Here is an 11,466-nt window from a genome sequence, read left to right as displayed (position 1 = left end):
ACAGATACAATGTTCTGTTTTATTAGGTGCATTCAGGGACCCTCAAAATGCAACTTTTGAGTGCAGTGATGATGTTTGGAGGAGTTGGTTTTCTAAGAATGGGAAGCTTAGTTCTTACAGACTGAAGTGAGACTGATGTCTTTATAAAGGATGACTGTGGTCGGCAGGGAGTAAAAGGAACTGAGTGTTAGTGTTGAATATGTGTAGCAACTTAAGAATGAGTTCAAAACTCACTAAATTGCACTAAAAAATGTTTTTTTTGGTTTTGTTTTTTTGCTGCTGCTGCTGCTGCTGAAAATTTTCAGCTTCTGTACACAAATGTTGTTTTATTTTCGAATAAAAAGGTTTGTTTGGAATGAAAAAGCATCTGTGTGTGTGCGTGCCTGTTATTGGAGACAGTGAGGACATGTCTTTTTGCCTCCTGTTTGTGAAATCTGCTGTGACTCTTAGACTTTCATTACTTCTTTTACATGTCCTTGTGTTGGTAAAATTTCAAGACTGAGACTGCTGCTGTGGCACAACTTCCTGTTTCAGTCAGATGATGCTTCCTGTTGGCTGGGAGTGATTCCCCTTCAGACTTCTCTAATCCTTCACTTCTTCCTCTTTTGCATATTTAACACTATAGAGAACTAAAGCTTCTGTCCATCTGTAATCTTTTTTTGTCATGTGGTTTAGGATTTGGACACACAATTTTATATGCACACTCGTAAGCTAACATTAAAACCACCCATTTAATATCATATAGGTCCCCCCCATGTCTCCAAAAGAGCTTTGACCCATGCCCAGAGAAGGGCTCAATAGTGTGTTCCTCCAGCCTCTGCTCAGTTTGGGGGGGGGGCTTTGGGAGACCGCAGATGTTGAGGGGGGCCACATTATCATAGAGAATAGTGATTGGTCTGCAGCAATGTTTGGGTGGGTGGTAGATGTCAAGACTCGGGTTTTCACAACAGAAAACTAAATTATTACAAGGAGGGGGGAAAAGGCAAATTAAAAAATGATTATTAATGTTCACTGACTTTATTGAAAAAAGCACTTGTTGCTATCTAACATTCACACTCTGATCAACACATCAGGGCTAACTCGGGGTTCAGCCCAAGGATACTTTGGCATACAGATTGGAGCTGCCAGAAAATGAACTGCTAACCTACTTATAGACTATTTGTTTAAAAGAGTGCAGAAACAAGTCCGCTATGTACAAATGTAAGAGGTGAACTGCCAGAGGTTAAAAAAAGTAAGGTTACCCCAAAAAAATGTACTTTTAAGAATTAACAATGGAAGAGAGACCGAGACAGACCATCATAACACGTCTAAAAATGTAGGTCTGTCCTACAGAAAACTTGCAAAGAAAGTGTATGCCACAGGTGGCCAATTTGAGTCAAAAGTTTAGAATACATTTTGGCCTATAAATTAATTCCATGATTTCTTTTTTCACTCTAATTGCATATTTGTATTATGCTTTCATTTCAGAGTGCAATGAGACATTAAACAGCATAATTTTTAATAACAAACTGGAAAAATTGGGATTTTCTAAAACTTTTGACCGGTGGTGTGTATATAACAAAAGTAATGATTTTAAACAGCATTTTTTTATTTTATTTTTTAAACAAATAGCAATTAAGATATTTTGATAAGATACATTACTATATTTAAAAAGTTGGGAAATTTGGGATTAATTAAAAAAGATCAATGCTCATTATCTTGCATGGTGGTCAGATAGTGTGCACTGTCACTTCACAACAAGAAGCTCTGAAGATCTTGGCCCTTTCTCCGTGTACCTGCGTGCACATTGCTTCCTCTCTCAGCTTCCTCCCACATTATAAGAATTTGGATCCATTTAGTCAAACAGTGGTAAAGTGCTGAATAATTGTCTAATCAAATCCATTCATGTCGAAGTGAGGCAAAACAGGTCATTTGCACGCATGCAGGAAGCTTTACTTTACTTCTCCACATTGCACTTACACATCCACTCTTGTGGTAACCTTATCAGCCAAATCCTACTTTAACCACTCATGACAGGTAAAGTAAGTCAATAAATTTTAAAAGGTTGATAGAGTGTAACTCAATAAGAGAAAAGTCACTCAAAAGAAAAGAGCTCAGTTTTTGTTTTTGTTTTTTAAAAAGTAAATTTAATGGAGCTTACTAAGTAAAAGTATTGTTTTTTTAATCTAATGAAATGGTTTTATAAACTTAAATAGAATAATATAATAAAAAAGTGTCTTAAATTATAGAATAAAAGTAGACACAGTGACCATGAGATGATGTTAAAGTTGGAAAGCATTGTGAGCATTACTGATGTTATAAAGTATTACCCAAGCAGAATGTGGACAGTCAGCTTGATCAGAAAGCTCAGTGCTAAACAGCTGTGACCTGATTGGTGTATTCAGATGAGCTGGAATCAGTCAGCTCAGAGTCAGTTAAATGAGGCGGAGACTGACAGTAAAACAAGAAGTGACCTCAACGATGTGTTCAGAAAATCAGAGGCAGATAGAGAGAAGCGGGTGTGTGGGACCAGTGTAACCAGCGTACTCAGTGTAGTCCTCAGTGTGCACAGTGGTGTGTTGTGTAGTGTGTAACGGCACGATGGATGGAGTGAGTGAGGATGACCTCTGTTGGCTCCAGCTGGATGACTTCAGGATGCTGCTCATCAAAACTATTGATCCTTCAAGAATCACCCCCTACCTCCGCCAGTGTCAGGTATGCTCTTGCTCCTGCCTCTTGTTCTTGCTACTCTCCTCTCTGCTCCTGTGGTTGTTGCTCCTCTTCCTTCCTTTCAGGTGGTGATAGGTTCATGTGTGGTCTACCTTATCAGGTAATCAGTGCTGAGGATGAAGAGCAGCTCTTCAATGACCCGGCGCTCGTCATCAGGAGGCGTAAAGTTGGTACGTTGGTTTTTTTTAAACATACCAGATTGAAGCCAGTACAAACCTTTCAGTTAGTCCAGAAAGGCCTCCACGTGAACCTCCTGATCCACAAGGAGGAAAAAAACACAAAAAAACACAGCAATGTTTAATTAATTCATCTGAAATCTGGGTTCATGTAACTGCTGGGGAGAAGTAAATACTTGAAAAATTTAGCTGAAAGCACACATCTTCACTGTTCATCCTTTATACTGTCTATGAGTAAGATGAGTCTTTAAAACACATTCATAAATTACAAACGTCTCCTGGCGGAGAGGTCTAATTCAGTGACTTCCCATCAGCCTAGCTTACTTCTATCAGTAAAGCTGTATGAGACAAGATCAGAAATGTCTTAGAAACAAGACAAAGAGAGTTCTCACTCAGTGGCTGCTGCGTGTGGTCAGAATGGTCTAAAATACTAGGAAGTTGTAACAGTGTGGTTCCTCTACACCTTGGCAGGGTGTTGTTGACGTTAGTTGGCAAACCCACTTCCAGAGTTTTTCTGTTAAAAGAAACTGTAAGCATTTACTTAATCGGTTAGGTCATCATGAACAAAAATTAATTAGAAAAAAACAACCAAAAAGAAAACAACAGAGTGCGCATAACCTCACCAAATATAGATATTCATGGTGACATCTGAGTCACAGAAGTCAGACCATACTCACTTAGATTATGCCCTGTTCATGTTTAAAGAAGTGTTTGGTTGCCGTTGTTGTTCTTATACATGTCAACGTGGCCAAAACGGTCGCAGTGACTCGCTGACCCTTGGTGTCCCTATATAGATAGCACCATTATATATCAGCGTAATGAGTCTTGCATCCGCTGACCTTTGTTGTAACCTTTAATCTGTAGGGGCCCTACTGGACATTTTGCAGCGAACGGGAGTCAAAGGTTACACAGCTTTCCTGGAGAGTCTGGAACTGGATTATCCTCAACTGTATAGCCGGATCACTGGGAAGGAACCCAACAAGACCTTCAGCATCCTGATTGGTCTGTCTTCCTGACTGTTTGCCTGTTCAGATATTTTCATGTACTGATTATAAATTGATTCTGATCAGCTGTGTATTGCGTGTTCAGACACTGCAGGAGAATCGGGTCTCACTCAGTTCTTGATGTCGGAGCTCAGCCGCCTGCAGAGGGCACTGCAGGATGAGCGGAGGCGCCGCCAGCAGGCCTGCTCTGCTGCCAAGGATCAGGTTGGTTCAGCCACACGGTTACTGAGGAACAGAGCGAGATGGAAATTACACAAAAAACGTAATGTTCAATCGCTGTGTTCTCTCTTGCGCTTGTCTTCAGGAGGTGTGGTCTCGCCAGCAGCAGCTGAAAGACCGTGAGCTGAAAAAGCTGACTGAGCGCGTGCAGAAGGTGCGAGATGAACGGGAGCGGCTGAGTGAGGAGGTCAAGCAGCTCAGAGATCACAACTACAGTCTGATGGCTGACATCAACAGTCTGAACCAGGAGAAGAGCAACGCCCTGCTGGCCAACAGAGATCTGCAGATAGAGGTCAGCTAACGTGTGTCCATCTGACATGCTGCTGACCCGTACAGAGATAGAGCCTGACCTCTGACCTCTATGTGTGTAGGTAGAGCGCCTGAAACACACAGTGATGCGAGCAGAAAACCAGACTCGACTGCTGAGGCGACGAACACTGAGACCACTCCAGGTGGTACTGGATATCTAACACACACCCTTTTACCTTTTATCTGACCCTCACTACAGCTATGTATGAATTATTCAGCTTCGACTGTTGAGTGTTTTTAGTTTGAGCTCATACCTGCAGGTTACATTACATAACTACAGCCACATGAAAGAGGAAGATTTCACATGGCTTTGCAGTCCTGTGAAAAGCTAAGAAAATATCAAAATTCATGACTATACAATGAGAAAAAAAGACTGAATATGAATGCTTGTTTGGAAGGGTTGCCACGAGAAAGCATGGCAGCACAGCTTAGGTTTCCAAGGTTGCATGTGAAGAAACCACAACCACATCCTGTGGATAGAAACAACCAAAGTGGAGATGTTCGGCCGTAGCACACTGAGCAATGTTTGGTGAAGACCAAAACTTTCACATGACTGTTTCTGCTGCTTTGCCTAGAATCTGCTTTTCACTACAATTTTGTTGCACTGGACTTGGTTTTAAAGGCAGTTTTCACAGCTACACTTTAACAAACAATTCAAACACCTTTCATGTGTTATCCCACATGAACTGATTAGTAGTGAAAAGTATTTCGCACACCTCTTATCCCAGACTACACTTCGGTTCTTTTTGCAGAGCTTAAAAACTGTTTAAAGGTTAAAAAACACCACTTAGATTAACGTGTTAACTTGTGTATTTCAGAGCAAGAGTCTAGCTTTGCCCACTGAGACCTTTTTCCACCCGGATAAAGTGGAGGAGCTGAAAGAGGAGAAACAGGAGGAGAAAAAGCAGGAGAAGAAGGAGGAGGCACCAAAGCAGCAGCAGGAGAAGCAGGAGAGCAAAGCTCCTATGATGAACCTCCTCTCCACTGTGTTCAGACTGAGGAGAGAACTCCACAAAACAGAGGAGCAGAGAGCCAGGGTGAGGAGCACCGGTAGTTTCAAACAAGACTATAGCACATGGCTAACAGAATGCAAAGCCGCTCCCTTTAAGCAAATAAATATAATGCATTCAGGGAAATTTAAATTGTAGAATGTATCACATGTAATATTAGCATTTTGGCTGATTCCATTTAGTTTTTTGGGACCCTTAAGTGACCATATTTGGATTAGAGGGTGGAGTGTGGTCATGAGCTGTGGGTAGTGACCGAAAGAACGAGATCGCGAATACAAGTGGCGGAAATGGGCTTCCTCTGAAGGGTGGCTGGCCTCTCCCTTAGAGAGGATGAGAAGTTCGGCCATTCGGGATGGGCTCAGAGTAGACTTGCTGCTCCTCCACATCAAAATGAGCCAGTTGAGGTGGTTCGGGCATTTGACAAGGATGCCCCCTGGGCGCCTCCTGTGCGAGGTTTTCCGAGCATGTCCCACTGGGAGGAGGCCCCAGGGCAGACCCAGGACACGCTGTCGAGATTATATCTCTCAGCTGGCCTGGGAATGCCTTGGTGTTCCCCCGGATAAACTGGAGGATAAGTTTCAAGATAAGTGTAATCTCTGAGATGTTCCTTGTGATGAATCATTACTTTTGTCATATTTTCAGCGATATGTGGTTTTAGGTTGAGTTTAGTTAGTAGTGAATGTGCACCATGGTGTTTCTGAGCAGCAGCATTGCTCATGCCACAGTAAAAGGATGTTTTATTGGAGCAAAGAGTAGCAGGAAATCCACATGCATGCTTCTATTTGATGTCAATCCCTCGAGTGTGTCATGTGTCAGCTATCAAGTGCAACTGCTGGAGGCTGTATGTGTGTGTGTATGAATCTCATTCTTGGTTTTGCAAGCCTGAATGTGTTTGTTTTCAGACTTTGGAGGAGAAAGAGGAACTGGAACTGCGCTGTGCTCAGCTGAAAGGAGATGCCAAGATCTACCGTCAACAAAACAAGCAAACCCTGAGACAGCTGGAAGAGGTGATCAGGGAGAGAGAAAAGGTGAGGAGCCTGAGAAGGGATAAGAACGGGAGGTGGGGCAGAATGTTGGTGGGTGTTAACTCTGGTCGGTTCTTCAGGCGCTGTCATCGCAGTCAGAGAAGCATGAGGAGGCACGGCTACTCCTGCAGGAGAAAGACCAGTACAGGGAGCAGGTCAGAAAGCTGACTGAGCAAATAGACAGGCTGGAGCTTCTGCTGCTGAGGTCACAGGGGGAGGAGCTACAGCTGAGGACACGCCTCCGCAGAATCACTTCCAACTCTCATCAGGTGAGGAGCAGCTGGAGGAGCTGGAGGAGGAGGGATTTTATGAAGGTGAAGTATTGAGGTAATAACACCGGCTTCTGTCCTCAGTGTGAAAGGAGTGTGAGCAGCGAGGAAGAGGAGGAGCCTCCAAAGAGCACTGCTAAAGGTCAGTCATGTCATGTGATGAGATGACACGGGGTAATGTGAGGTGATGTCATGTGCAGTGGTTTTGTGTGAACAGGCAGCAGTGAGGAGGTTCGCAGCGGGACTTCGGGGGAGAACGACGAGGCTCAGCGGCAGCAGAATGACTCTTCAGGAGAAATCGTCGAGCCTGGCTTCAAATCCAGTAATACTGTATCATGGGTAATTTCTACGTGCCTTATTCACACTGCTAATTTAACTCATGGTGTTTGGAAGAGACTTCAAAGCCTGTCTGTTCGTCTACAGGAGGAGGAGCAAGCAGAAGTCTGTTTTAGAGGTCGTTCAAACTTTGTTTACCGCAGGTTAGTACTGGCTTTTTAAAACTTTATTTCTATACATCTGTACATGCATACAGTGTGAGTATGACTGTGTTCTTATTTCCAACAGGAAGCGAGCCCTCAGGTCAAAGCTCAACAGTACAGACTATATAGCCTGTAACCTCGACGACAGCAGCGACATCACCGACTCTGACTGATGTGACGCCATGAATGTATTTAACGTTAAATGCATGGCATATTTTTTACCAACCTGCAGCTCAAAGTGCTCCATATGGCAACACCAAAACAACTCTAAGAAGCAGCATTTAAGTTTTACTTCAGACAAATTAAGACAACATATAGCTGTTTATTTTTAACACAAGAATTCCTAATAGGACTTAAAGAAAAGAAATGTAAACTTAATAGCAACAATACATCACAACTGTCAACCTAAAAACTGAAGGCCAGATTTACTGAAGGATGCAAGATTGTGTGATGCTGCATTTGCAAAAGTGCAGAGATGGGAGAGGAAATTCTGCATCTCACTTGTTAACGTCGCTCATTTAAAAACTAGATCCAGCCAGTTTATTTCAGTAATGAGAAATGAACCAAGAGCAGCACAACCTATTGAGTCAAAAGGAGCCGAACTGATGAACCTGATGAGGGTTTTGTGCTGCTGCAGACCGTTAGAAAATCTGGCCCTAAGGGGAGTTGACAGAGGAAGCAGTATGTAGAAATTTTGTAGCAGACGATTGGTCACGAGTAGACGTTCCAGCTTCAAGCTGCTTAGGTACGTCGCTGAGGTATTTACCACCCTTTCATTTGTGAATTAGCAGCATCTTTGGATTCACCGGCAGTCATTTAAAACGCTCAGCTTGAAGTTGAGAAAAGTTTAACTCAGACCCGCCCACTGCGCATCGCCAAAGGTTATTTCATCTTGACATAACTTAATTTCATTGACTTTCTATTATCCCTGGTGGTCATGTCACTTCTAGACACTTTTCTGGATTCCCCTTATAACTATAATATATGTATTAATATTTCACATTAAACGCGGGAAATTTTCCTTTAAAATCATTGACAGAGATCATAATTATGATATAACGAGGTGGGATATTCCACAGTTAAGGCGTATCAAAACAGAAGGTGCTTTCACCTGGTGTAGAAGATGGATGCACCCAATGAGACATCACTTCTAGGTTGGTGAAGCCTTCAACTGAGCATTTTGATGAAAAAAACCCCACAAAAACAAATGCCACGTGCTCATTGGCTGACAACTTGTGATTTTCTTATTGATTTTTACACAACTGGAAGTCTTTTTGCAACCAGAGAAGTCGCCCCCTCCTGGCCATTAGAAATAATTCAGGCACTTTCATGAAGATTTGTCCAACTTTAACATACAGTCTATGGAATGGACACATTTATTGCTTTTCCCATAGTTGACAATTCCACAAGAAATGACTCTTACTGATGCTAAAAACTTTGTTCCTAACAAAATTGTTGTGTCCAAAGTTGAAACCACTGCTACTGGTGACTATGGGAAGGGCAAATGCAGCTTACAGATTCGGTCTGCCATGATTTTCACCAAGTCAGAATTGGCTCTGCACTGGCACTGTTTCTGGTAGCACACTAGTTAAACTAGTGTCTATGATGTATGTAGTTATGTGATCAGTGAGAAGAGCGATGAGAAGATGCGGTATGTTGGGTTGATGCAGAGATGTAAAGTTGTACATCCTATGGTTTCTAGTTATTTTAAATAATCTTTCCAAGTTAAAGCATGAAAGCTTTAACTTTACATGCCATTGCTCTCTGAGATACGATCCCAAAGACAAAAAGAACTCTCCGCCTGCTAAATAAGATTTCAACTCAGGAAAAGCACAGAAAGACCAGACCATGACCAAACAGTGGATCCAAATCTGCTCAGATTTCTAAAAATTGACAGAGCTTTCAGTTTCCAATTGAATCTGAAGTTGGCTTTTTCTTCACCTAGAAGTTAATTTTTTCACTGTAACATTTCATGCTCTGAAATCAGGAAACTTGCAGTGTTTGTCGAAATGATTTGTTTTGTTCAATACAAAAAGTGCTACCTGGAAGCCGGAGAAAATCTCAGATTCCAGACTCTGATACTTCATTTAGACTTTGCTACATATTAATTGAATTGTTATTATAAATAATGAAGCGATGCTTAGTATACAGTATTTACTTTGTATAAGTAGGCTTGACATCAGCGGCTGTGAACCTGGAGGTTGTTGTTTTTGTTCTTGTTTCTTTCACTAGCTTTAGGGAGAGATCCTGGTTTAAAATATGATTTGAAATTGAAACTGGTCTCACTTTACTATTTTGATGAATGTTGCTGGACACCAAAATCATTATGTCTGCAGAATGCAGTTAGCGTGTCTTATCTGCTATGATTGAATACATAATGCAACATAAATGCTATAAAATTATAATTGATATCATTACCATTATTTTAAACACAAATTATTGACATTATAAAACCAATTAAAACTTTACTAATGGCTTTTAAAAATTCTTAATTAAAAATTACAATTAACTTTGAATAATTAGGTACTGAAGGTAAATTAAATAGGTATTATTTATTAACAATGTTTATTTTTCTTTTTTTTTGTCTGAATGTCACTTTCCATGGCATTCAAACACCCCAATAACCCATATTTTTTTATTGATGACTTTTGTTGCAGTGTACATAATCTGATTTTTCTTCTTTACTTCTGTCTATATGTAATTTACAGTGTGGCTTGTCTTTATTATGAACATGATAAAAGTTTCAAATAATGACAGTGATGTGTAGAAGTAATGCCTGCGAGCCAAAGTTCTGGATTATGTTTTCAGCTTCCTTTTTTCTTTTTCTTTTTTTGGCTTCCATCACAAACTGATGTCAGCTTGTCACAAATTTATTTATATAGTAACCTGCAGCAGGTACAGAATGCCTACAAACTACAGACAGTACAGATCATCAGCACAGGCGCTGCTCTTCAGAAGGCCTCCAGAAGCCGTTGAAACAGGGAGGCTCAGTCTTTTTGAGAAGGAAGAACTTAAATAAAATTAAACAAAAAAAAAAAGGTGATCTTGTAGTGGAAACCCAGAATAAAAACATAGAGCCAAGCATGAGCAGAACAGGCAACCAAAATAATCTGATTTCATTTTTGTGAAGTTTGATTTAAGAACTTTGTTAAAATTCATTTTACTGTGGGATTTAAAGAATTTATAAATTGAGCTTGATGTCATAAAACATTTTTCAAAACTCTCAGTTTCTTGTTATTCCTATTTAATTTCTTAAAAGTTTGATTTTTGTATGAAGTGTTGTGGATGTTAAATTATTAGAATCAGGATATAACTTTTGTTTTGTTTTGCCCAGAAGAACATATTGTATTTTTGTCTTTTTTCAGTATTTAATCAATCAAGAAGATTAATTTTTCTATTTAATTAGCAGCAAATGTTCAATAAAGCACAGTTAATCACTGAGGGAGAGAATATGATCAGCTCTTGCACTGATTTTTCAGTTTTCTTCTATTGCTGATGAATTTTCAGATTTTGACAGGTGATCCAATATTTTCTTCAGAGCTCCTGATCTCTCCTGATAGAGTGAATCTCCTCCACCTCAGGATATCTGACAGTAAGGCTCCTGCTCCGCTTTACAGCTCCTAATTTTAACAGGAGTCTGTATGACTCGCTTCTGGAGCCAGCCTCAAGAGGTCATCGGAGGTGTTTTCTTCACAATTCCATGGAGAGGTGGTGTGGAGGGTCAGAGGATCTTTTGTTTTTCACTCTCTGGTTTTGGAGACCAGCAAAGTTTACTCTCCAGCTTTTTATGTTCACTTTCAGCTACATTTTGGAACAGTAATAACTACAGCATGTAGTATTTCAGCTACAGTAGGTTTGCTTTCTAGCAATTTTCAAATAATTTACATAAATGTGAAAAAAAAAAAGAAATACAGAACTGATGAGTGACACAGTCTGAAGAAAAGGTCAACTGGAGCTGAGCTCTTTGAGGAACCTCAAACTGGATGTTAGGACTTTATTGTTTTACTGCAGTTTGAGGAACCATCTCGACACATGGACGAGGTCGCGGTGCTTCCGTTTATGACAATGTTTATTTAAAGGGACAGTTGGCCCAAATAACTAAAGCTGTGTTTTTCTCGGTCTATCGCTTTGGTTGTCCATACTGGCTTTAGGTGCTTCGGTGCTACTTGCGTTTTACCTTCTTTTTACTCCTTCACACCAGGAAAGTGGTAAAAATGTAAGAAAAGTTTGATTTCTTGGAACTGCAAACAGAAGGCACATTTTTCC

At 40.7% G+C, this 11,466-nt stretch overlaps 1 protein-coding gene across 1 annotated transcript; it reads left to right on the top strand.

Moving 5' to 3' along the window:
• Positions 1-2,494: 2,494 nt before the first annotated feature.
• On the top strand, positions 2,495-9,585 carry card9 (caspase recruitment domain family, member 9). The gene is made up of 13 exons (XM_085367920.1): positions 2,495-2,694; positions 2,810-2,879; positions 3,750-3,887; positions 3,975-4,093; positions 4,194-4,400; positions 4,480-4,560; positions 5,236-5,454; positions 6,330-6,455; positions 6,533-6,721; positions 6,806-6,863; positions 6,939-7,060; positions 7,145-7,200; positions 7,286-9,585. The coding sequence occupies exons 1-13, from the start codon at positions 2,581-2,583 to the stop codon at positions 7,371-7,373; spliced, it is 1,587 nt and encodes a 528-aa protein (XP_085224046.1). The 5' UTR covers positions 2,495-2,580; the 3' UTR covers positions 7,374-9,585.
• The last annotated feature ends 1,881 nt before the right edge of the window (positions 9,586-11,466 follow it).

Source organism: Diplotaxodon limnothrissa, linkage group LG12, assembly GCF_057381915.1.
Source record: "Diplotaxodon limnothrissa isolate DT_005_m linkage group LG12, D_limnothrissa_male_GT1.1, whole genome shotgun sequence".
NCBI classification, from domain to species: Eukaryota; Metazoa; Chordata; class Actinopteri; order Cichliformes; family Cichlidae; genus Diplotaxodon; species Diplotaxodon limnothrissa.
The sequence above is the reverse complement of the archived record's forward strand: the minus strand, read 5'-3'. Positions and strand labels throughout refer to the sequence as shown.

What these genes read in the sequence shown, in the direction of transcription:
- card9 (XM_085367920.1), top strand. Translation starts at nt 2,581, where the DNA reads ATGGATGGAGTGAGTGAGGATGACCTCTGTTGGCTCCAGCTGGATGAC. An exon ending in CATCAGGAGGCGTAAAGTTG is followed by an intron (nt 2,880 to 3,749) that starts GTACGTTGGTTT and finishes TTTAATCTGTAG; the next exon opens with GGGCCCTACTGGACATTTTG. An exon ending in CAGAGGAGCAGAGAGCCAGG is followed by an intron (nt 5,455 to 6,329) that starts GTGAGGAGCACC and finishes GTTTGTTTTCAG; the next exon opens with ACTTTGGAGGAGAAAGAGGA.